This window comes from Abrus precatorius, unplaced genomic scaffold, assembly GCF_003935025.1.
Source record: "Abrus precatorius isolate BTA unplaced genomic scaffold, Abrus_2018 Scaffold4, whole genome shotgun sequence".
NCBI classification, from domain to species: Eukaryota; Viridiplantae; Streptophyta; class Magnoliopsida; order Fabales; family Fabaceae; genus Abrus; species Abrus precatorius.
In genome coordinates, this window is record NW_020874384.1 from 13,499,196 (window position 1) to 13,526,113 (window position 26,918).

The 26,918-nt window shown below is 34.2% G+C and overlaps 2 protein-coding genes across 10 annotated transcripts; one reads left to right on the plus strand and one right to left on the minus strand.

The window, feature by feature from the left end:
* Positions 1-1,421: 1,421 nt before the first annotated feature.
* Positions 1,422-2,455, plus strand: LOC113865639 (mitochondrial inner membrane protease subunit 1-like). Of its 2 annotated transcripts, none has more exons than XM_027500337.1 (4): positions 1,422-1,576; positions 1,652-1,876; positions 2,152-2,262; positions 2,363-2,455. In XM_027500337.1, the coding sequence occupies exons 1-4, from the start codon at positions 1,451-1,453 to the stop codon at positions 2,393-2,395; spliced, it is 495 nt and encodes a 164-aa protein (XP_027356138.1). In that variant the 5' UTR covers positions 1,422-1,450; the 3' UTR covers positions 2,396-2,455. The 2 variants fall into 2 exon arrangements, with proteins under 2 accessions (XP_027356138.1, XP_027356137.1); XM_027500336.1 differs by having other exon boundaries at positions 1,422-1,573; positions 1,649-1,876.
* Positions 2,456-5,598: 3,143 nt separating this feature from the next.
* Positions 5,599-16,823, minus strand: LOC113864804 (ribosome-recycling factor). Of its 8 annotated transcripts, none has more exons than XM_027498938.1 (11): positions 16,764-16,800; positions 16,380-16,444; positions 8,512-8,597; positions 8,361-8,481; positions 7,584-7,727; positions 7,376-7,491; positions 7,189-7,280; positions 7,015-7,036; positions 6,849-6,917; positions 6,294-6,362; positions 5,599-6,208 (listed from the first exon to the last, which is right to left on the minus strand). In XM_027498938.1, exons 3-11 carry the CDS (start codon positions 8,548-8,550, stop codon positions 6,128-6,130), a joined length of 753 nt encoding a protein of 250 aa, XP_027354739.1. In that variant the 5' UTR covers positions 8,551-8,597; positions 16,380-16,444; positions 16,764-16,800; the 3' UTR covers positions 5,599-6,127. The 8 variants fall into 8 exon arrangements, with proteins under 8 accessions (XP_027354739.1, XP_027354738.1, XP_027354734.1 ...); XM_027498937.1 differs by having other exon boundaries at positions 8,512-8,587; positions 16,764-16,794; XM_027498933.1 differs by having other exon boundaries at positions 8,361-8,587; positions 16,781-16,823.
* Between the last annotated feature and the right edge of the window lie 10,095 nt (positions 16,824-26,918).

Below are 26,918 nucleotides of genomic sequence, written 5' to 3' on the forward strand. Positions count from 1 at the left end.
AGAGTCTCTTTCCTGGAGAATTTTTCTGCAATTGAACTTAGGTTGATTGCAAAAATAACATGGAATTTATCTTGTCATATAACTTTATTGTCTTATCCACGTGCAACGAGTTCTGCCAAATTATGTTAAATTCCCTTGTCTTCCGTCATTTACAGAAAATCCTTAATTCGTGATATGATGAAACTCATGATTCTGCCAAATTGCCAATATCATAGAAATTTCAAGACTCATTTGGTTGTAACTGCTAGTTTGTTTTGTAATTCCAAAGCTTTGATGTGGACACATTTGTGGAGCAGCAGTAGATGCAGCATGACAGCAATTAAAATTTTATTTGTTTCCTTCATAGAATATCCTTAATTGATTTAGGATCTATTTTCTTTTATTAGCTGAGATCATGATTTACGATTTGTTTCCTTTTGTTGGCTATAAGATCATATCATTTAGATTCCTTTCTCGTGTTAAAAATCTTTGAAGGGACTAAAAGTATTCAATAAATTACGAGCTATTATTATTAGAATTAGTTATCTCAAAAGAGGCTCTGTCAAGGATGAGCCTGTTTCCCTAAATTTCAAATTCGCTATTGGTCATAAGAATAATTCTTCCACATGTAGACCTGTGATTAGGTCCTATGGGAAGGAAATTAACAGGTTTATAGTGGCTTAGTGCACATTCTGGTCCACATCATTTCATTCACTATCTGTTTCAACTATTAATCTTGGTCTATCTCTCCCTCTTGTGGACCTTAGGGCTGGTTTAATACTTTACTTTGAGTTGATTTGGGGTATTATTTGTGATTGGTCTGTGTTTAGTTCACAAGTTGTCTACTTTTTTTCATCTTTAATTTCTTTTCTAAATATAAAAGATTGATTCAAATTGGAGGGTTTTTTCAAGTGCTACAGAAGCTATTTTGAGCCTGTTTGGGAGAAAAATCTGAAGGGGGGATACCTTATAAGATTTGGTAGTGGCTTTGGAGCCTCTTCCCCTTTTCCCTTTGGTTTAAATATTTGGTATTGTGGTTGAAAATAATGCTTGTTTGTAGATGTACAAGAATTATTATAGTGACTTTCCCTTTTACCTAATAATCCCCATGATCTCAATATTATGCCTTGAAGAAGACTCAAACTTCTATGCTCTTTAGCACAAGATTTTGAGTCTCACGTGTCTACTATTTCACCACCAAGGAAACTTGAAAGTGAATTGTATTCCAATCTTATCCTGCATATAATAGTTTGAGGGTGGAGCTCAGCACACCACTGTAATCTTCCACCTCCATACCATATTATTGCTGTCTTTGTCTTAAAGTGCCACTAGTGCAGGTGTTTTTCAACACCATGCTTTCACTGAACACTCAGATCTAATGTGTTTGGTTTGGTAATGGTGAACAGAGCACTTTTTTTCCACTCAGAATAACAATATTTGGGATTTTTACCTGGAGAGGAAAAGAGCAGTGATGGGATTGAGAAACCTGAGCGTATTTGTGCTTTTTATTAAAGAAGGATGGGAAAAAGCGTTCTCTGTTGCAAAGTACCTCTGTTTTCTACATGTTACCAATGCCTATGTGGTCACCCCTGTTCTTGTAAGCATGATTTCTACTTGAACCTGTCTTAAATTATATTTTATGATTAACTAGTAACCAGTTCTTATGCTGCAGACCTATGGTCCTAGCATGCTTCCTACATTTGATTTGACAGAGAGCTTGTTTCTTGGTGAAAGGATATCAACCCGATTTGGTAAAGTTGCTCGTGGAGATATTATAATCTTACGGTCTCCTCAATGCCCTAGAAAGTATATGACGAAACGGTTGGTTGGGATGGAGGGTGATACTGTTACATACCTTTCTAATCCTAAGGACAACGATAAGCATGAGACAGTTGTGGTATGGTCAATTTCTTATAAAGAAATTCTCATTTTTAGTGGTTTTTGATATTTTAATTTAGTTTTGCTTTACTAGTCATTTTGAAACTACTTTTCTTTTCCTAGAAAACTAGTTTGAAACTGGCATTATTGCTTCTTCATTTTAAGAATAGGCTTGATAAATGCTTGTTTATATCTTTTGGTCTAGACTCTAGAGAATTTTGACATTTGTTGATTTTCTCCATTGTTTAATGAATTATAGAGATTTTGTTGTCTAAATCTACCTTCCTTCTGTAGGTTCCAAAAGGTCACGTTTGGGTACAGGGAGATAATATCTATAAGAGTAAGGATTCAAGAAATTTTGGTCCTGTTCCTTATGGTCTTATTGAGAGCAAGATGTGCTGGAGGGTAAGCTTGTGTATACTCTGAAGACACGCACAAGCCATCACTTCCTTTTGGTCTCCTTTTATCTTCATTTTCGCCTAATCTTTTGATGTTTTGTATGTAGGTATGGCCACTTAAAAATTTTGGACCTGTCTAGAATAAATGATCTGAAACAATCAAGCATGCAATCATGTGAGCGACATGACTCTTTAGGTTTCGTTTTGAAAGGAAAAAACACTACCTCTGTCCAACCTTTTCTTTGCGATTAGGAGTTCAGGTCCTACACTGCACATTTTGATCCCCTAAGACTCGAATTGCTATAGTGTTTTCTATTAGTTATAAGGGCAGTTTACCTTTTGAGAATTTAGTATAGAACTAGAAACCTACACATAATTTCCTGTTGTTTGAGCACATCGGTCATTATCTTTAGTTGGTTAATTTGTTTTGCTGGAAGAATTTGTGCAGTCCTATTGAAAATTGTTCTTTTCAAGAAGGGTCTTTGATTAAGGATATCTTTATAAAGGCCTAGCGCATAATGCACATTGCTTACTTGAAATGATGGCTTGATGGTTGGACACTTTCACCTATTACTTTTTCTTATGTATATTTTTAGCTTTTCACTAAAGGCACCGGTTAAGAATAAATAAACAATTTTATTGTTTTTTTTTAAATCAAGCTGGAGTGCTTTGGAAATCATAGTAGAAATGCAATAATAACACTTTTTAGCAAAAATATTTCTACTTTTAACAATACCTTGAGAAGAACATTGATTTATACAACAACTAAGTCTTATCTCAATTAGTGAGTTCGACTACATAAATTATATGATGTTATTGAACTCAAAAGGAAAAATCTAATTATCAGAAATATTATTTATCACTAGACTTTTTAAAATAATTTTTACTAAGGTTCCTCCGAGTCTCTCTTTATCCTTTTTTACTAGACTAAAAGTTATATCTTTCACTTTTTTTACTAATGTTTCTAATGACCTTTTTTGTATATGATTAAATCATCTTAAACGATTTTTTGTTATCTGTTTTACTATGGATGTTATTCTAATATGCGAGTGCATAGAATCATTTCTTATCTTATCCTGTGCTATGTGATCACTCATTCATCTTGATATTCTCATTTCTATTACTCTTATTTTTTTATGTTGTTCTCTTAAAGTATAATATTCACTATCATATAGGATAACTGTTTATATTGTAGTATGATAAAACTTTCTTTTTAATTTTATAGATACTTTATGGTTACAAATAATTATTGATATTTTTCTTCTCCTTAACTAATCATCTTGTATTCTATAGTCAATATCTTTATTAATTTTTTTTATTATTCCATAAAATTGATTCTAAGTACATGAACTTAGAGACATAATATTATATTCAATTTTAACTTTTAATGTATGATCTTTATTTTATTTTTTATTGAAATTGTAATGCATATATTTTGTCTGACTTTTGCTAATTCAAAGACTTCCTTTATAATTAAGTTAACATTAATCTTTTTTTTATTTCTCAACTAATACTGTCATTTGCAAAGAACATGTATTTAAAGATAATTTGTTGTATGTGTTTAGTAAACACATTTAAAAGTTCATATTAGGTTAAACAAGTAAAAATACAAGACAGAGTCTTAATGTAAATCCTTTAAGAAAGTTATTAGATATGCATCTAAGAGTTTTCATATATGTAGTTACTCTTTCACACATGTCTTTTATAGTTCAAATACATGTTATATGCACTTTTTTCCTTTCTAAAGCCTTTCACAATGCTTCTCTTAATACACAATTATATGTCTTTTTAAGATAATAAAAAACATATATAAATCATTTTTTTTGTATTAGTACTTTTTCATTAAATTTTATAATAGATATATAAATTTTTTATAAACTTTGGCATAAAACTAAATTAATTTTTTGCAATCCTAGTTTCTTCTTTTGATCTATGCTAAATCACCTTTTTCCATAATTTTATGGTATAATTCATAAGTCTTATTTATTTGTAGTTTGCTTAAATCTAAATATTGCCCTTGTTCTTGGATATAAAGATTAAAGTATTTTTTCTAAATTTATCTGAGATATTTTTAAATTTTAAGATCTCATTAAAAAATTTAATAAGTCAAGTAATTTCTTGTTCTTCTATAAATTTTTAAACTTCAATAGAAATATTGTTGGAGCTAACAGCCTAGTTACAAGACATTGATATATATTGCATACAAGTACTTCCTCTTGAATGAGTTTAGAATTCGTCCATAACAAATGTCAATAATTTTTCAATTTTATTAAATCATGGCTTTACTATTTAATTTGTACCAGTTGTTGTATTCAGTTTTAAATCAGTCATAATAGTATAAAAATTGATTTCATATCCATTAATTTAGTACATAAACAATGCAGCAATTTACATGGCCACCTTTTTTTTTTCCAAAATAATGTCGTGTAATTGCATTTTGAGAAATATCACATAGACTTTGTTTCCACGTGATATGATGAAATGTTTTTACCACCATGCAGTCTTCATATATAAAAATGTTTGTAACCTAAGCCTTAAATTTACGGATACTTGACAGGCCTATTCCAAACATTTGAGAGTTGTACTAAAAGCTGTTGACGTATGCTTGGTAAACCAGTAAGGGGCAAGGCAACATAATCATTAAATTTTCTCTCCTTGATTATAAATTTTATAAATTAAATTGTGGGAAGAGTTCTTATTTTTCTTAAAATAACTAAAATATGATCGTAATCTTAACCTGACGATGATTTAAAGGTTTTTATATTAACACTAATTTTTGTAACTTTTCTTTCTATGACTAATATTTGTACTTTTATTCATTTTAAAATGTATTTTCTACCGTCAACATTTATAAAAGAAAACATGTGCCAATGTAATAGTATTTTGACATTATAAAGGACGTCACATATTCCATTGATAATAAAATACGTACACTTTTAATGCGTCGAATATATCCAATTATATTCTTAAATAATAAATTATTGATTACTACATACATATAGATTGTTTTATAAATTTTCATCTAATTTTGTCTTTAATCTTTTGACCCAGGGAATTAAAAATCATAATTAAAGAGAAAATTAATAAAAATCTAGAATGCATGAACAACATCGACATCTAAGTCTAAAATGCAGCTAAAATACCCATCTTGATGCTAGAATGTTTATAATCCCATCCTTGAAGTAAAAAATTAGTACCCTTTTAGTCTTTGATCTAACATGTAAATTCTTCGGTTTCCCATGTCTAAAAAAACACACTACTGTCTTGTATAAACTTGAGCACCAGAATTAAATCCAATTTATTGATAAAGAAACCAAAAACAATTAAAAAACATAAAGATTGCATGAATGTAATTTTGATAAATCAAATTTGTCATTAATCCTTTGACCTCATGCTTACAAACATCACACAAAAAATTAACAAATGCTTTGAAGCATGAACAGCATCAAGCAATGACAAAATCAACACAAAACAGCTAAAACATGCGACTTGACGCCAACAAATCCTATCGTAAACTCGGGTGCCAGCTTCATTACCTAATATCCCCCATTTAAATCTTATACACCCCCTGCTTATAATTAGAACTGAACATACAAATTTAGACTAACGAAGGAAGTTACCGTAAACACAAGATGTTGATCAACCACAACATCCGGCAGCCTTCTCAATGCTGTAACTCCAAACCAACAGGTTGAAACTGAAAGTTTCATCCTTTATATATTCAAAATTGCCATAACACCATAATAGTCCTTACATGTAATGACTGATCGAGTGGCACTCGACCAAAGATCAGACAAATTTCATGCCATAACAAATTTATAGGAGAAATGAAGCAGTAAATCCTCTGAAAAATATCACAATAACACCAGATCTCAACCTTGACTAATTTCCTTCTCCTTTGCCTTGCATATATCTTCTGCAGTCTTGATAAATCTTTTTGTTAAATCGTCAACCTGCAAGAAGGAAATATCAGAAATTGAAGTACCAAAGCTATGGAATCTGTTATCTTATCAGCTGCAATAAGGATGTACAACATACTTCTTTCTCCAATCTTTTTATGTCATCCTTTGGGAGGCTTGAATACAATTTTTTAATTGCATCCATTCCCTGAAAGTTAACAACATTTTTAATCACAATCAGCAAAAATTTACAGCATACTTACAACAACAACGACCAATAATAATGGCAAAAGGACCACCCCCTTTAATTTGAAATATAAAGATAACCTTTGCCTTAGGACCAGGCCCTCCTATTCTTGCATTCTTTTGTCTTAAATTATTTTGTCTGCTCTTATAATAGTAATAATAAATTCAGGCATTTTAGATCAGGAGGAGAAAAGCATCTACTTCTTCAAGGGTGAATGGAGTATAAAGAAAAGCACCACTTGCATATTTGAAAACCCATCAGAATGCTTAAGTATTAAATATGGTGTTAATCAACGTCTGACAAAAAGTAACTCTAGTTAAAGATGTTTTGAGAAGATTCAGCACAAGGGAGAATTAATACAAGTATAAATGTTTCTCAATCCCTTACTCAAATTAATACAAGGCATATCTAACAAAAAAGTCAAGAAATATCAAAGCCACACCACACCTTTTGCCGAGCTCTTCTAATACTTTGGCGAGCATCTTCACATGATTTAGCAACCAATTTACTCATAGCCTAAAATAAATGTCAAACAAAGGATATAACAGCATGCTATGTGATAAGGAGTGTTTTAAAGTATAAACCATAAATAAGTGAAGTGTAATGAGCTTACCTGCATATGCTCTTTGGTCAATCTGGTAATTTCATGGAGAAGAAGTTAGTTATCTATCTGACTATGTACAATGTACATAAAACTCAAATTCTTTAATAGCCACCAATACCATAACCGGACAAACTTCACTCTTATAGGCACGAGTAACTGAATGTCAATAAAATAAGAGCTTACGGTGGAATAACAGCAATCAATCTTTCACCATCTGACTTAGGATTTAACCCCAATGGAGATGAAACAATGGCATTCTCTAATTGTTTAAGTGTCTGCAGAAATTAATCATATCGTGTGCAAAAAGTAATACTAGTTAGTACAAAGCATTCTACAAATAGCAAACTCCCAACTCCTAAAGATAAAATACCTGTGGATCATAAGGATTAACAGATAACGTTTTTGAATCTATAACTGAAACAACAGCAACCCGATTCAAAGGCATCTTCACACCACTAGTTTCAACAATAATATGGTCAAGCATTCCTGTAGTGACACGACAATCATTAGTGCATTTAGTAATAACTATAACATACACAGAGATCATCTGTAAACAATTATGACACACATTAACAAACCTGGAGATGCCCTTCCTGTTCGTAGCTTGTTTAGTTCTGCTGATAATGCAGCCATTGCAGCTTCCATCTGTGAGATAGCATTTGCCTTAATAGTAGGCCCTAGGTTTGGGGGAACTTCAATTGTACTGACACCCCCTTCATCCTCTAAAATATATAAACCAATGATCATTAAAATCAAATAATATTTGAAGTGTGTATTGAATTAAGTTAGGCACAATAATACGGACTGCACACTCTGATCATTCAATAAAGAAATTTGATCAGGCAAGAATTAGGTATCAACACACTTCAATCAGAAAAATCCTATATCAATTGTCAAATCTAACAGCTCAAACCTTCAAGTTAGCTGATTGCAGCCCAGGATGAAAAATAAAAAAGATTTAGAAACACTGTATGCACCATGGCTATGCATTTACAATCATGAATACATTTACAAACCTTCATTGCTTGAACATTTTATTTTCAAAAGCTGCAGGCTCAATTCAAATCCTAGAAAACTAACATGCATCTGAAACATAGGAACATTTTTTACCAGCTTTCCGAAACATTTCTCAACTAAATGCATCCTAAAACTTGTTTAATAATTGAAAATTTCCCTAAAATATCATAAAACACATAGTATCACAAAAACATCCATAAAAAAAATAATAAAAATTCAAAGGGGCGGGAATATTTAATAATAAATTCCCCTCCTTAAATTAAACAAACAAAAGACTAAAAATTGAACTGATAGGTATAAGAAAAAAATTACTTGTGAGGGAAGAAGCAAAGACATACTTGACTTTCGTCCTTTGGCAAAGGCTCTGCGACTCTCTACCATAAACTTGGGCATTGATTGGAGAGTAAAAACTCTATTGCTATCAAACATACAAGTTTTAATGTGAGACATGTCACAAATGTGAACAACACCAGAGGTTCGGAGCAACATGTTACGGTACGAGAATGCTCGTCTAATGTAACCAGACATGATGACATTCAAACTTCTTTGGCTCTTATTTTGGTATCTGCCAACAACTAAAACAAAAAACATCAGTACAGGAATATATTTCTATGCAAATATTTTGCCGATAAACAATACAAAATTTTATTCATGGAAGGACTAAAGTTGAAGATCTGATTCTCAAGAGAGATGCAAAGTTCCCTGCATAGCTTCTGGAGCTTCAGGCTTATCCTTAGGGTTTAGGGGGCTTAGGAAAAGTTGTCCAACTGGTTTAGCCCACTCCACTCAGCCTTAATACATATGGCCCAGACCAAAAAGCCCACATGGCAACCAACCAGCTAAACCTTGATTGGTATAGGTGTCAAATGAACCACCCTAAGTCCCTAACCAATTTAGCATTAATCCATGTGGGCTAGGGCTAAAATATATACAGCCCATAGGGCCAAAAGGGCCACGCAGGCCAAGTCAGTTAAGACCACTATACAATGGTGGATGGTGAGTCATGTGTAGACAGCAAAAAAAACTGCAATAAAATTATGGCAGATAACATGGCAGTTATGACAGTCATAATAAAATTATATATAAATTGCAAAATGTGATATAAAAATGAAAAACTAACTACATATGGAAGAAAAAATATGGTTGTAAAATAGAGGGGGGAAAAAAGCTGAAATTATAACAGAAAAACAGAATTAAAAAAATGGAGAAGGAAACTTGGAAGTGAAAACAAAAACAGAATGGAGAAAAAATAGAATAAGAGAGGGAAAAACTCAAAAAAGGGAAATCGAAAATGAAGTCAAGGAGTAGAGAGAGAGAGGAAAAAAAAGTAACGGAATGACATGAAATGGAGAGGGAAATAATAAAGGACAAAAAAAAAAAAAAGTGCACTCACCAGAAAAATAGACTTGCAGGAGCAGTGACAGCAGCAGTTGCTGGACATGCAGCAGTGCGGAGAAGAGATTCAGAGACGCTGAGAACAAGAAAAGAGACATTGAGGACGAAAATGAGAAGAATTTCAAACTCAAAAAGAGAGAAGTCGCGACGTGTGAGAGGGAGGAAAAAGACATTTTTTAGGGTTTTGGTACTCGTGGATCACTCTGGATTGGATCGGGTCAGAGGCCCATTTCATTTTTTTCCATGAAAACCACATTTTCAGCCATGGCCGCCAGGCAAGTAACAGCCAACATGGCGCCACCATCCACAACATGTTAAAAACCGCCATGCTCATGGGGGAAAAATGCCACCATTAGGCGCAATGGCACTGCCATAACTGATATTTGATAACACTGCCATTGTAAGATACAATATTAATTCAAATGAGTTGTCCCTAACCCACTTGGCCCTAGGGGGCCATTTATATCTAAGTACTTTTTTCACTATTAGCAAACCAAACATGTTAGATAAGAGTGTTGGGTGAAAGCATGGTGTTGAAAAACACTTGCACTCTGGAACTTAAGGACAAAAAAACAGCAATATTGCATAGAGGTGCAAGATTACAGTAGTGATGCTGAGCTCCACCCTCAAACTATCATATGCAGGGTAAGCTTACTATAAACAACAACCCCCAAGCCTTGTCTTACCAAGTAAGCTAGGCCACATGGATCACACAATGTCATTGAGTACCCAAGTTTTCAAAAATTTAGATAATCAAAAAGTCTCTGTTGGGTTTAAGCCAATTGGACCCCGTTAAAGACATATCAAAGGAAAAAGGGTAGAATGGGAAGGATGAGCCAGGAGGCCGTTATGCTAGATTCTAACAAACTAACAAATTAGCGTACGTGGCAAGGAGAGGGGGGAGGAAAGAGGCAGGGAGAGAGAGGGATTATATGGAGGTTGGGTATTTGGGAGGTCATTGGGTGTGGCTGCTGCCATAGGAAAAGTTCCATTTCGTCATTGTCATTTTTTCTGTTATTTCATCCTTCTATCTGTACTACTAGGGTATTCCCTTAGATTTTTGTGTTAATTCCATAAATACACTCAGTTCCTATCAAGCTGGTATAAAAGCTCCCGATCCTGGGAACACCTGGTGGTAACAACACGAATGGAGACTCGGTTGGAAAATGTTGAGCATCAGTTAGAGGGCATGCAAGCCTCCATTCAAGAGGAATTCCAAAGGCAAATGGATGAGATGTTGACAATGATGACAGCGAGGTTCGAGACAGCCTTGCAGATCGTTCGAGAAGAGAGGGGAGGGGAGAATAACAATGAAGAAGGAGACGCCTGGAAGGGAGGAACATGTACGGCAAGTGGATGTACCTTATTTCACTGGAGAAGACCCTTGTGGGTGGGTGTACCAAGCAGAAATGTACTTAGAGATCAACGACATACCTGAGGCGGAGCACAGTGGTTTGCTTGGAGGGGAAAGTACTCAATTGATATCAATGGTGGGAACCGAGAGTTTCGACGTCCACATGGCCCGCTTTCCGGCAAGCATTGTCAGGCCGGTTCCAAGCGTTGTCATCGGAAAATCCCTATGAAGCTTTGATGGGATTAAAACAGAGGGGAACCATGGTCGAGTACAGGGAGCAGTTCGAGTTGTATTCCGCCCCACTGCGTTTTGCCAACGAGGAATTCATGATAGGAGCGTTTCTCAACGGCCTTAAGGAGGAAATCAAGGCGGAAGTGAGGTTGTGAGACTCCGGAGACCTGAGCTCAACCGTGGAGTTGGCGCAAAAGGTAGAAGAGAAGAATAGGATATTGGGCCTTTCTTATGGGTCAACTTGAAAAGTTAGTGGGTCAACGGGGCTTAAAACAAATTGGGCCTTAAGAGGAGGAGCCCAAGAAGTGTCTAAGATGAGTTGGGCTGGAGGAAGGGAACCCAATCAATTCTCACAGTTTAGGAACCCACTAGACCTAATGGAAACTGGGTCAAGACCCAAGGAAATCAAAATATCTCACGTGACTCCCCCATGACGAGCTCAAACCGAAGAGGCTCAGGGTTCAAGCGGCTTACCAAAGAGGAGGGAAATGAGAAGAGAAGGAGGGGGCTTTGTTTCCGTTGCAACGAACGACTCTCACCCGGCCATATATGCCGCCACAAACAGCTTCACGTCATTCTGTTGGGGGAAGACAAAGTGGACAATGGGGAGACTTCCATGGAGGAAGTCGACGAGGAGGAGGTGAACCTCCAGCTGAACGCAAGCAGCATTGCTGGAATGACCTCCAAGAATTACCTGAAGTTATGGGGGACCATTCTAGGTAAGAAGGTGATCGTAATGGTAGATTCTGGAGCCTCCCATAATTTCTTATCTCCAGGATTGGTGGAAGAGCTGAAAAGACAAACAGAAGCTACAAGAGGGTACATCATTAAGGTAAGGGATGGTCAGAGATTGGAAAGTCAAGGCATTTGTAGGGGCATCGTACTGGAGTTATCCAACTTACAAGTAGTTCAGGATATTTTTTTGTTTGACTTGGTTAGAGTAGACGTGGTTCTGGGGTACGAGTGGCTTAAAAGCCTAGAGAAGTTCAGTGCAGACCTGCGATTTGATTGAAGTGCAGAAGGATGGAAGGATCATTGAGATCAAGGGGGACGTGGGACTGTCCAAAACTGTGGCTTCGCTCAAGGCAATAAGAAAAGAATTGAGGGGTGAGACAAAGGCTTATTATGTCGAATTAGGCATGATGACCATGGGCTACTCCGAAATGCCTACTCAGATATCAGTTACTGCACCTGAAGATTTAAGAGTTATTACGAGAGTTTGGTGAGCTATTCAAGGAAGGGACTTCCCTCCCACCACAGAGGGAGTGTGACCATGCTAACATCTTGAAGGAATGAGCTACGATCCCTAACATTCACCCTTATCAACACCCACATCATTACAAGGAGATCAAAAAATTTGTAAAGGACATGTTGGCAGTAGGCATGATCAGGCCAAGCACCAGTCCTTATTCTAGTCCTCTGATTCTAGTAAAGAAAAAAGACGGTAGCTGGTGTTTTTGTGTGGACTATCGTGCTCTCAACAGCATCACCATTCCAAACAAATTTCTGATTCCAATCATTGAAGAGCTTTTGGATGAGTTGGGAGGGGCAACCATCTTTTCAAAGCTCGACTTGAAATCTGGCTACCACCAGATACGAATGAGACCAGAGGACGTCCCTAAAACCGCCTTCCGAACTCATGAAGGGCACTACAAGTATGTGGTAATGCCATTCGGGTTGACCAACACTCCTTCAACCTTCCAAACACTGATGAATCAGGTTTTTAAGCCGTACTTATGTAAATTTGTATTGGTATTTTTTGATGATATTCTAGTATATAGCGCAGATTATGCTTTGCACATTGGTCATTTGCGCTTGGTTCTTCAACTACTGAGAAGCCAGGAGCTGTGGGTTAATGGCAAGAAGTGCAGTTTTGGGGAATCAATAGTTAGAATATCTAGGGCATGCCATTTCCTCTTTTGGGATCTCTGGTGACCTTGCAAAGGTCTCCGCCATGAGACAGTGGCCAAAACCTAAAGACCTTCGAAGTTTGAGAGGTTTCTTGGGCTTGACAGGGTATTACTGTTGTTTCGTAAGGAAATATGGAATTATTGCTAAACCCCTGACACAGCTGCTAAAGAAAAACAGTTTCAAATGGTCAGCGCAAGAGCAAGCAGCATTTGAAAAGCTCAAATGGGAAATGGAGGTGTTGCCTATATTAGCGATGCCGAACTTTGATTTACCCTTTGCGGTGGAAACCGACGCCTCAGGATAGGGGTTGGGGGCAATTCTAATGCAACAAGGCCTACCTCTTGCCTTTATTAGTCAAGCTCTATCAGACCAAAATAAGGTGAAATCAGTTTTTGAACAGGAATTAATAGCAATTATGTTTGCTTTCCAGAAGTGGCGACAATACCTGCTGGATTATCACTTCATTATTCAGACTGATCAAAAGAGTCTGAAGTTTTTATTAGAGCAACGTGTATTGGTGGGGAAGCAACTGAAGTGGGTCACTAAATTAATGGGCTTTGACTTTGAAATTCAATACAAACTGGGACTGGAGGACAAGGCAGCTAATGCATTATCCCCGTCATGACTTGTAGTGCCATATCAATGGTCACCAACTCTAACTTGGTAGAGCTGGCTGAAGAGGTTCTGGGAGATGAGCTGCTAAGGGGAATGTATGGCCGTGACCCTCCCATGGTATTGTATCCATCAAGATGACTTCCTTTAAGGCATTGTATGGCCGTGACCCTCCCATGGTTATTCCTTATTGTCGGGACAGCACGGTGGTTGCTGAAGTAGACCAACTGTTATAGTTTTGGGATAATATCATAGAGGAGCTCAAGCAACACTTAATTAGAGCACAATTGAGAATGAAAGGGCAGGTAGATAAAGGGCGACGAGAAGTGAAATTTCAGATTAGGGACATGGTATATTTGAAGGCCTGGCCTTACAAACTGAAGACATTGGCCAAAAAGATCAATGAGAAATTGAGTCCAAGATTTTATGGCCCGTTTCGCGAGGAAGAAAGGATAGGAGTTGTTGCTTATAAACTACAGCTGCCAGAATCATCACGTTTGCACCCCATTTTTCATGTATCTCAGCTCAAGAAGGACCCCCCCCCCCGGCCAGTCAAGCACTGCCACCATTTTTGACCGAGGAGTTGGAGCTGCAGGTAAAGCTTGAGGAGGTGCTGGATGCCCGGAGGTTATTGAATGGGCGCTGGGAGGTTCTGATTAAATAGATGAATTTGCCTAAGGAAGATAGTACTTGGGAGGAATTTGATATACTTCAAGCCATATTTCCTCATTCAACCTTGAGGACAAGGTTCCTCTCAATGGAGGTGGTATTGTTGAGTCTAAGCCAATTGGACCCCCATTAAAGACATATTAAAGGAAAAGGGGTAGAATGGGAAGGATGAGCCAGGAGGCCGTTATGCTAGATTTTAACAGACTAACAAATTAGCATACATGGCAAGGAGAGGGCGGAGGAAAGAGGCAGGGAGAGAGAGGGATTATATGGAGGTTGGGCATTTGGCAGAAGGCAGGAAATATCTGGGAGGTCATTAGGTGTGGCTGGTGCCATAGGAAAAGTTCCATTTCGTCATTGTTATTTTTTCTGTTATTTCATCCTTCTATCTATACTACCAGGGTATTCCCTGAAGGTTTTGTGTTAATTCCATAAATACACTCAGTTCCTATCAGTCTCTTTTAAAAATTTTGTCCAAGGTTCATTGCATCTCACTCGACCCCTTTTCACCAGATTAAGAACCATGCAATCAACTCTCCTTGCTGATATTTCTAAAGGTCTTCTCTATACATGATCGAACCACTTAAGCCAATTTTCAGTCATTTAAGTCCAACTTTGATACTCCTACATACTACTATCATTTCGTATCCTGTCTTTTCTCCTATATCTACTCGTCCACTTTAGCATTCTCATTTTTGTCACTTTCACTTTCTTCTTGAGTTGTTCCTTTAAGACCCAATATTCACTATAGCTAGTTGTATTGTCGTACGGTAAAAACTTTACTCTCAATTTGATAGGGACTTTATAAACACAAATAATTCTTGAGTAATTATAGGGGTGGGGATTATTTGGAAAAACAAAAAGTCCTTGGAATGATGTTTGTACATTCATCAAAAAAATTAATCAACCACAATACAAATATTTAAACCAAACTCACTACCAAATCTTATAACTATAAACTATCTTACTTTCAGAATTTTCTTCCAGACAGGCTCAAAACTACTTCTATAGGAATTGAAGATATCCTCCAGTATGAAGCAATACTTTGTATTTGGGAAAGAAATTAAACATGACAACACATAGACAACTTGTGAGTTAAACATAGACCAGAGGAGTAATGCCCCAAGTCAACTCGCAGTAAAATGTGAAACCAGCCCTGAGGCCTGAGGTCCCCAAGAGAGAGATAGACCAAAATTAGTAACTGAAATAGATACTGACATGATGTGCGACAAGAATGTCCACTAAACCAACTCTAAATCTGCTGTGTCATTACATAGGACCTAGTTATAGTTCTAGATGTGGAAGAATTGTTCTTACAACCCATAGTAGTGAATTTGAATTTTAGGGAAACACACTTGTCCTTAACAGAGCCTCTTTTGAGATTATTAATTCTGAGAATTTTCACTTGTACTTTATTGAATACTGTTAGTCCCTTTCAAAGATTGTTAGTACAAAGGAAAGAAATCTAAATGATATGATCTTATAGCCAATAAAAGAAAACAGATCCTAAATGATGATAATGATATAATCTTATCTAAAAGGAACCAAATCCTAAATCATGACAATAATATGATCTTATCAAATAAAAGGAAACAGATCCTAGATCATGATTTCAGCTAATAAAAGGAAACAGATCTGAAATCAATCAAAGAGAATTTATGAATAAAGGAAACAAATAAAATTCTATTAGGCTATATCTACCAGCTGTTATGCTGCACCTACTGTTGCTGCCTTCTTTTTTTAATATTACTGACCCAGTGACCCACATATACATCCAAATCAAACTCTAGGAATTACAAATCAAACTTGAAGTACAACCATATTGACAATTTATTTCTCAGAAGCATATCATTTTTTTTGAGGTTTACTATGTTAGGATCCAATTGCAAGGAAAGGAACTTGAGTCTCACAATGAAAATATGGGATTATAGGGTGGGGTTTATAGGGGTCTTGTGCTCTCCAAATACAACAGCTAGCATTTGTGGTATGATGGTCCTAAGCTCAACACGTTTATGTTGATTATTAACGCCAATTATTTTTCTATATTCTCTTATTTTTCTCTATTCTCTTCTTTGTTTTACATTGATTAGTAATAAAAAGGGTTTTTCTCTATCATCATCCTATTTATAGGGGTTTACATTGATTATTGTTCAATAATGATTAATGCCATAAAAATATTCTTTACCTTCTGATCTGTTTTATACTTTGATCTGTCACTGGAGTCAGAAGCCACAGCAGCCTAGCGTGCAACTGCAAAGTAGAATTTATTTTAGCCAAAAATTCCAGAATCGGCAAAAGAAAAGCCAAAAAATTCATATTGGCAAGTCTAATTAGAGATAATGTAGCCAAATTGATAATAGAAAACCAAAACACATGAGCTTAGATCAAAAGACAATAATTGCTGCATAGGATGTGACAAATTCACATGTTAAGCATACACTTTCAGTATTCACAAATTTAACAGATTTGAAACTTCGTAGAAATTTTGGTATGCAGGTTGCAATCGAAGAGAGCATTTATTTGGGTGAAAACAAATAACAATCAGTAAAATCAAACAAAAAAGAAGAACCTGAATAGAACACCTACTCAGTTCGCTGCGTAGCTTCCAACGCGCCTTCTTCTTGTTCTTAGGGTTTACAAGGGTTTAGTGAAGGGATTAGAAATGGGCTAGGCCCTTCTACTCGGCCCTAATCTGTATTTGCCTGGGCCGAACAGCTCACATGGCAGGTAGCTCTGAACTTAGGCAAATAAAGGGGGGGGGGGGGGGGGGGGGGGGGGAAAAGGTAACGGTGGTCTCCTGTAAATTACAAAAAGTATTTTTTTTCTGTGAAATAATTATTAATTTTATATTAAATATATAGATAGATAATAAGATTAGTGGTTTATTTAAAAATAAATAAATATCATTTATATTAAGATGGTGTATGAAATTAAAATTAACGTTCAAAATTATAATTCTAATTTCATCATAAATAAGTTTAGAATTATAATTATATATTTTGTTTACTCAAAGAATTAGAATGTAAAATTAAAGTTTTAAGTTAAAATTAAATTTTATAGTGTGATATAAAATCTAAATTTTTAAAAAAATAATTTAATTTGGCATTAAAATTTTATTTAATAATTTTCAAAAATAATGTGTTAATTAAAAATATAAAAAAATTATTAAATAAATTATTAAAGATGATATAATTAAATAATAACTGAATATTTTTTTTTCAAATATTATGATATAGTAAATTTTTTTATGTTTAATTTATCATTAAAAATTAATATTGTCATGAATTATTTTTCTCATAAATGAGATGAAAGTATACAAATGTTCACAAATATAATTTAATTTTTAAAATTTTAAAATATAAATTTAAAATATGAATTGGATATAAGTGCTTATGAGAACTCTCATTTTAAGACAATAAACTAAAATAAATAGAAATATCGTAGCGAATTCTTTTGTACTGATAAATATAAGTATCGTGTAGTTCTTATAAAATGTTACAAAGCTAAAAAATCTTGTTTAGTAAGACGTAATTGATTATAGCAATTTTTATCAATATCATGATATAATCACCTCAAAAATATACTTTTTATTGTGTCTTAATCACTCTATTGCATCTAGCACTGGTTTTCTCTTATTTATTTCCCTTGTACTCTCAATATTTCCTTTGACATCTAACAATTAAAAAAAATATTAAATAATTTATTATACAATTAATAAAATTATATAGTTGCAGCAAGTGTAGAAAGTACAAAATAGCAATACAATATAATTTGCAGCAAGTATAGAATAGCAACAAAATAAAGTAACATAAATATAATAAACATGTAACAAGTGTAAAAAAGGAGGGGGAAAAAAGAAGACATAAAAGAAAAATAAAAAAAACAAAAGGAAGATGATAGAGAAAAACTAATTTTATTAATAATCAATGTAAAATGAATAAAAGAATAGAAAAAAATAAGAGAACATAGAAAAACAAGTGGTGTTAATAATCAACATAAACGTAGAATTAGAATGAGAAAAGAATACAAAAAAACAAACAGGAGAAAAAAGAAAGATACATAGAAGAAAGAAAAAACAAAGGAAGAGAAGGGAAGAGAAGGGAAGAAAGTACCTCAAAAATATCTAGAAGAACAAGAATCACAAAGAAGAGAAACTAATGAGGAGACACGATAAGTGAGAGTGCATTGTGAGTTATGATATTAGGAATTCAAATTGTTAGGATGCACGTAGGGATGGAAATAGTCAAGGCCATCGACAGGGGTCTATGACCTAACTTTTTTAAAGCCTAATCTAGCTTAACCTATTTAATTAATAGACTTAATTTAAGCTTTTTAAAAAATCTAATTAATTAAATGGGTCAGACTTGAGATTAAAAAAAAATCTATTAAGCATATTAAAATAGCCTATTTAAAATTTATAATAATATATTAAATAATTTTATATAAAAATTATAATATGATAATATATTAAATCAATTAAATTTTAAAATAATAAAATCTTAAATTAAAAACTCTAATTATTTTTGTTAGAGTTAAAGAAGGTCTCTACTACATACCCTCTAATAGTTTATTTAGATATAAGCTTTATGAATTTTAAAAATACATACTTATTTAGATGGTTTCGTATAGACAAACTAAAGACAATATTATTATTACACAATAAGTAATACATTCCATGAGATATAGGATAGGAAAGACAGGTTGAATGGTCGTTAAAATTGATCTTGAAAAAGCTTATGATAGACTAAGTTGGCCTTTCATTAAAGATACCCTAAATGATATTGGATTTCCCAATTCCTTTGTTGAAATGGTGTATCAGTGTATTCAACCTCTTCAATGTAAGTTCTTCAGAATAGAGAATTCTTAGATGCCTTCAAGCCTTCACGTGGTATTCGCCAAGGTGATCCGCTATCTCCATATATTTTTGTCTTATGCTTGGAATGATTATTTCATTTGATTGACATTGCTATGACTTATGGCTTGTGGAAACCTATCAAACTTTCAAAGCAGGACCCCCATAACTTATTTGGCATTTGCGGATGACTTAATTATCTTCTCTGAAGTCTCCTTAGAACAGGTGGAGATAATTAAAACATGCCTTGATCTATTTTGCACAAGTTCAGGTATGAAAGTCAGCCAAGAGAAGATACGTGTGCACTTTTTAAAAAATGTTGGATGGACAGTTAAAAATGAAATTAGTGATGCTCTGGGATTTCAACGTACAGACAATTTAAGGAAGTACCTTGAGGTACAATTGCACCACACTCGTGTTAGTAAAAGGACACTTAATTCTGTGATGGAGCATGTGAATAAAAGATTAAGTCAGTGGAAAATGAAGAAGCTCTCTTTTGCTGATCGTCTTACTCTCACAAAGTCGGTTCTAGCTGCTATTCCATCATACAATATGCAGATGGTTTACTTTCCAAGGCAACTATGTGATGAGCTTGACAAATCTTGTAGAGCTTTTCTTTGGGGCCATACTACGGACCAACGTCGTATCATGCCATAGATTGGTCCACTATATGCAAAAATAAGAAGGAAGGTGGTCTCGGAATAAGGGAATTTCGCAAGGTGAATACCACCTTTATGATGAAAAACTGTTGGAATATATGCACACATCCTAATAAATTATGGGTTCATGTCCTTAGATCAAAATATGCTTGTGGAGATGGAGTAATTCCAATAATAACTAGTAGGCTTGTGGTGTCAAATGTTTGGAGGGATATCTGCCATGCTTGGGGGAAGGTTTAACCCATCATAACTTGGAATATCGGGGATGGGAGGACAATCAAATTTTGGAGCGACAACTTTCTTCCCTCACGCAAAATACTAACTGGTAGTGCTGACCCCAGTCTACCAAGTGAAGAGAGAGAAGGTAGTTGTTGAGTACATTAAAGCATATGGGAATTGGGAATTAGAGGGGATTTGACATTTTATACCTCAGCATATTTATTTTGAGATCCTGGGAATGACTCCACTAAATGAAGAAAACGAGTTAGATTGCATTGTGTGGGGAGGTTCAAGGGATGGAAAATTTTCAATCAAGTCTGCTTATGATTCTCTTGGGCCTTTTGAGGATGTTAGACATAATCCGTTGTTCTCTCTAATTTGGAGATGGATTGGACCGGAAAGAGTTCGCTGCTTCCTTTGGCGAATGGCCCATAATAGTTTATACACAAATGCTTGGAGATTTGATCGTGGTTTAACTACAAATGCTGGTTGTCCCATGTGTTTAGAAAAATGTGAAAATGCCATCCATGTTTTACTTAATTGCAGCTTTGCAAAATCAGTCTGGCATTGCCTTAATGCAGAAACAAAGGATTAAGATTTTTTTTAGCTCACAGATGCAGGAATGGGTGCTCTTCAACCTGAGCTCGCCAATACATGGATGGGCCACAACCTTTGCAATAGGCCTTGACTCATTATGGAAAATGCGAAATATGGTTTTATTTATCCAGGTAGCAGCGCCTACTTACCAAGTTGTCTATGAAGTGATTGGACGTGTTAATAAAATTAGAAGAAGGTCTATCATAGAAGGTAACCAAACTAAGGTAAGGCAAGAAACCTGTCAACATGTTGGTTGGATTCGGCCTCCAAATAATACTTTTAAACTTAATTATGATGGAGCAGTAGATGATGTTGCACAAGTGGCTTGTGGAGGAGTACTACGTGATTGGGATGGAAATATTATATTTGGCTTCTCAGGAATGATTGGGTCTTGCTTAGTCATTCAAGCGAAGCTATAGGCCATCTATCATGGATTACGTATTATCAAGGAGAGGAACACGGATGGAGACTTTTTGATCGAATTAGATTTGACAATCACTGTTAAATATTTAAATGAAGGTTGTCCTAGGGCACACCCTTGTTATTCCTTGGTGAATCATATTGTTAGGACAATAGGTGGACTGCAGAGTTTAGAATGTTGTCATATTCTTCACGAGGCTAACCAAATAGCTGATAGTTTTGCAAAATACGGGCTTTCCTTGACTAAAGGCGTGACCATATTCACACATCCTCCAGAGTGGGTTAAAATCCAGTTGTTTGCGGACAAGTCAGCTGTAACTTTCCCTCATGGTTTTTAGTTTTTTTTTTCCTTAGGGCTTCTAGCCTTCCATTTCACAAAAAAAAAAAAAACTTAATAACTTATTAAATGTCTCAATACAAAGTAAACCGTTAAAAAAGCTAATAAATCAAATTAAACTTTTAAAAATGTTAGGTTAGACTTAATAAAAAAATCCATGACAAGTAATAGACTAAATAGGTTAGGCTTATTTATGCAAAATCTAGCTCATTTTCATCCTTAAATGCATGTTAATAATTGAAGTAGGAAAAATTTAGTTGTCATAAAATTCTATAGAATTGGTCTATAAATTATAATTCTAATTCTAAATAGACATCCAAACATAATAATTAAAATTCTAAAGTGCAATTTCAATTCTAAGATTCAACTCCATACTCAAGTCCACACATCAAATGAGTACTTAAAGAATCATAACTATTAATTTTTAAAAATATCAAATACCTTTTTAAATTTAATTGAGTATTATAACAAGTAAAAAAATAAAAAACATCAATGTTAATTGTAACATAATTTCTTTTTTTATTTTTTAAATATATTATGTAATTATTTTTCAATTTAATAAATTTTAAAATAAAAGTATTAGAATTATTAATAATAAACGTTTTATTATATTAAATTAAAAATAAATTTGTGAAATTTTAAATTAATATCAGACTAAAAAAACATAGTATAAAAAATTACTTGCCATGATTAAAAACTTAATCCCTAAATATATTGTTAATTGATAATACTTTTAAAAATATTCTTATTATAAAATTAATACTCGCGACTTGTGCTTAGAGGTTGACAGTTATGTTTTATGAAATTTGATAGACATAAATATTAAATAAAAATTAATATTGTTAATTTTTCTCAATGTGATTTTATAATAATAAAAATAATAACAAGTTGTAAACATAGTAATGATAATGAGATAATAAAGAAGGTGGTCAGGTCAAAATTAATAGTAATTTTAACATTGAAAAAGATTAAAATAATATAAAACTAAATTAGGTTGTTTGCTTAAATATGTTTTATTTCTATATTTTTAGCAATTTTTATTTTAGTCCTTTTAAGTAAATTTTTTTGTTTTAGTCAATATTTTTATAATATGTTATTTTTAGTTCGTATTATTAATATAGACAACTCATCACATGTCAATTTTGTTAGATTACATAAGTTAAAGAGACTAAAAACAAAAAAATCATAAAAATATAAGAATTAAAATAAAAATATCATTGGAAGGAATTAAAAACAAAATTGCTAAAACATAAGAACTGAAATTGTGTTTAGGCTTAATTTTTTTTCTATATAATAAAGGTAAATTACATTTATTTTTTTTCTTAAGATTAAATAAAATTTCATTCTTCACTTTTTCTTTTCTTAACAATATACTACTTTCCTTTAATTAACAAGATAATTTTTTTTATAGGCAAAACATATATTATTAGAAAGATTTTAAGGAGAACTCAAAACTTATATACATAGAGAAAAAAAAAACTAATACTTACTCAAAAAAATAAAAAGTAAAAACATACTTATACAAAGCTAAGACGGATACAATTTCGTGGGTTTAAATTCTAATAAGTTAACAAAATAGTTTTTTCTTTACTAATAAGTGATCGTCATTTCCAGGACCTCAAAATAATATACTCTAAGACTTTTCTCTCATCTAAAACACTATTGGAAAACACAATTCTATTTCTATGTAACCACAAAAATTACACTGTACTTATCCAAACAATTAATTAACATATCCCTTCTCTTTTACTACAACCAACACTAACCCAAGAAAGCAAATGAGTCAATAAATTTGAAGACAAAACTAGTGAGAATCTAAGCTAACACGCAGTAAAGTATCAGATTTGAGATAAAACTGAGTACGTTAAAAACAAATGAGTTGGAAGTTTCTCCAAATCATGACAGAAGTAAGAAGTTATATCATCAATTTGAACACGACGATCAATCAACAAATCTTTATAAGGAAGTGCATTCAACAACAATTGTCAAGAAAATACCAGACACTTAAAATGGACCTTCCTTCTCCATAGTCTTTGCAAGGCATCTGCCGTACATTGATCTACACTATTAGGACCACCAAAAAGTTTAAATAATAATGAATATGCAAATTACACTGAATAACAACCTAAATAATTTGTCTTCCATACCCATTTATCTTCTTGTAGTACCTTAATAGAAACTCCATCCACAAGTTCTAACAAAAGATTAAAGCTTAAGATCTCATGTTGAAAGAGTCCTCTTCGCCAAGTAACATTCCAAACTCACCTAGTGCTATCATAAAAATCATTCTCCAATACACAAGAATCAATATTCTCGCCACCGCAAATAATCGCAAAAATACCTCACATAATCGCACCTCCCATACCCACTTATCTCTCCGAAAAAGAGTGTGCAAACCTGCATCTACACTCCTATCCAACTTCTCATCCAGCCATGAATTCCCTTGATGAATAACCTCCAGCAAATCATGCCACCACAAAGAACATATGTTGTGAACTGATGGATGCTGAATAGAATAAGCTAATCTGCTATACCTAGCTTACAACACCCGCACCCATAATGAACTAGAACAATTAACATCTTGCCACAACTATTTACCTAGAAGCGCCCAGTTAAACTAATGCACATTCCTAATGCCCAAGCCACCATTTTTTTGCAATATACAAACTGTTTCCCATTTCACCCAAGGAATTTTAGATCCATCCTTAACACCCTTCCATAAAAAAATTTGTTGGATAGTGACAATCTCCTTTATCAACGACTTCGGTGCCTTAAAAAAGGATAATAAGTGCAATGTCATAGAATTAAGAACGACATTAATCAAAGTTACCTTGCCTCTAATCGATAAATACATATGCTTCCATGATGCCAACCTCTTTTTAAGAGCCTCTAACACACCCTTCCATGCACTAGGCTTTCTCAGGTTAACACCTAACTGTAACTTAAGATACTTTAATGGGAAACTATGAATCTTATAATGTAGGAACTCCGCAGCCAAGTTTTCAAAGTCATCGCCAGTGTTAATCCCCAATATATAACTTTTATGAAAGTTAATTTTCATACCTGACATTAACTCAAAACTACGCAACACTGCTTTCAAAGTCCACACGTTTTGAACCGAAGCCTCTCCCATAATTAATGTGTCATCCGTAAATTGCAGCAAAAATATTGGGTCCCCCTACCCCAATCTTCACACCAGAGAATAACCCACAAGTCACTGCCTTCTACATAAGAATCCTAACCCTTCTGCTACCACAAGAAAAAGAAAAGGGACAAGAGAATCCCCTTGTTTTAGGACCTACCCAATATGAACCTCCAATGTAGGACAACCATTAATCAAAGCTAACAGACTACCCTCACACACACAAGTTTCCATCTAATTGACCTATTTTTCTGAAAATCCAAAGCTACGTAACATAACAAAAGATATCTCCACTCCACCAAATCATAAGCCTTCTCATAATCAAGCTTTAACACAAAACATCTCTTGTTATGCCTCTACACATAATCAATTGCCACATTAGCCACAAGCACACTATCTAACATGTTTCTTCCCGGAATAAAGGCTGATTGTTATTTTGAAATTATTGAATCTGGAATTCTTTTCAACCTATTTGCCAAAAGTTTGGAAACAATCTTATAAAGGCAACCTACCAATGAGATAGGCCAAAAATCAGATATTTGTTGTGGATAAGACACTTTTAGCACAAATATTACAAAATAGGATAATAAATATTTAGGTAATTTCCCATTTCTAAAAAATTCAGTAAGCATACACATCACTTCTTCCTTGATCACTCCCCAAAACCTCATAGGAACACAAAATTAAAATCATCATGCCCCAGACTTTTATCCTCCTCACACTCCAAAATCATCCTCTCCACTTCCTCCTCTAAAAAAGTATTAACAAATCTCTCATTCTATAGAACAGAATCTCTTGGTAAATCATTAACATCAATAGTAAGTCGAAGTCAACCTCTACTACTAAAATGATCCGCAAAATAAGACATCAAACCTGCTTTAATCTCATCAACCTCTTCGACACATCTCTCCCTAATTTGAAATACATGTATATTATTTCGTCACCTCTTCCCGTTAACATACAAATGAAAGAACTTTGTATTTGAATAACCCTTCTTTGCCAATCGTACCTAAGCTTTTTGGGCTATGAGACTCTTCATATTCTTCCTTACCTTCCAAATATCATTCACCAATATCTGTTGACGCTCCTTCTCTACATTGGAAAGTTCTATCACAGAATTTTTATTATTAATCAAGCTCAACTCAGTTGTCAAATCAGAAATCACATTATCAATATTTCTAGACACCTCAATATTCCATTTATTCAATACAATCTTAACATTTCTTAACCTCTGGCTAGCTTTCTAGGCAACTCATAAAAAGTAATATCTCTTTTTCACGCTTCCTCCACTACCTCTACAACTCCCTTATGAGTCAGCCAACAATTGTTAAATTGAAAGAGTTTTGAACCCTAGTTAATCACTTTGTGCTTAAAAATAATGAGACAATGATCAGACATCTCTGCTCAAAACCTAAATAAAACTATCTCTCTAATAATCAAGTCACGAACTAGAAACAATGACTATATTCAGCCTGCTCATCATAGAAGCATCCCCCTTATCCATGTAAATTTCTTACTCATAAGTGGAAGATCCACAAGTTCCATTTCCTGAATGAAAGAATTGAGACCATCCATATTAGAAATACCATGGTCTGCCTGACAACCCTTCCTCTCTTTCACTTGTCGCACAGCATTGAAGTCACCCAATATACACTACATAAATTTGCCAAAACCCCTTCTTATCATGAGCAAATCATCCATAGCTTTCTTTTCTCACTTAGTCTACATGATGCATAGACATTTACCATAACACATAAGTACTTAGTAGCCAATACCTGCAAGCAAACACCTAGGAATCCAATACCAGAAAAGGAGAAAAGTATTTTACCTTTAGAAGTATCCCAAAGTGAAAGCATACTATTGCTTCTGCCAACAGAGGGCAAGGCAATCCAATCAAAATCCACAGAACCCCATAGATGCAAACATAAGTTACGATTACATGTCTCAAGTTTTATTTCCTGAATCGCTAAAAACTCTAAACCTTCAAAGCGAATAATCTCACACACTTCTTTTGTTTCACCTCGCTCCCCAACCCTCGACAAGTAAATGAGCCAATCTTCATTTAGAATCAAAGCGAACCCTATGTTCTTTCATAGTCGTTCTGTCATGTACCTCCATTTCAATCAATTTCTCTCAAATCTACTCATTATTCCCATGTACGACCATACTAACCTTTTTACCAATGTTTGTAACGCCCTGAATTTTTTAATATTGTTAGTTATTAATATAAATGTATAAATTGATATTTAACTGTGCATTTGATTGTGTAATAATTTGAATGTAACTATGGTTCTGAAGATGTACGAATATATGGTTAAGATGTGATGTAGACTTGTGTTTAAGCATAATTGTTGATGGTTAACTTGTGTTTGAGTTGGAGTTATTTGAATATATAGGCTAAGTATAGTGCTGTAGAGTGTTCTCGCTGTAGCAAGAGGATTTTGGGCGAAAAGCATGAAAACTGTGTCGTTCTCGCTGTAGCAAGAAGATTCTCGATG

Coding starts and splice junctions, on each gene's coding strand:
- LOC113865639 (XM_027500337.1), top strand. CDS start 1,451: ATGGGATTGAGAAACCTGAGCGTATTTGTGCTTTTTATTAAAGAAGGA. Junction 1,877..2,151: donor ATAAGCATGAGACAGTTGTG/GTATGGTCAATT, acceptor TTCCTTCTGTAG/GTTCCAAAAGGTCACGTTTG. Junction 2,263..2,362: donor AGAGCAAGATGTGCTGGAGG/GTAAGCTTGTGT, acceptor TTTTGTATGTAG/GTATGGCCACTTAAAAATTT.
- LOC113864804 (XM_027498930.1), bottom strand. CDS start 8,613: ATGTTTTTTGTTTTAGTTGTTGGCAGATACCAAAATAAGAGCCAAAGA. Junction 7,728..8,360: donor TGCCAAAGGACGAAAGTCAA/GTATGTCTTTGC, acceptor TATATATTTTAG/AGGATGAAGGGGGTGTCAGT. Junction 6,209..6,293: donor TAAAAAGATTGGAGAAAGAA/GTATGTTGTACA, acceptor TCCTTCTTGCAG/GTTGACGATTTAACAAAAAG.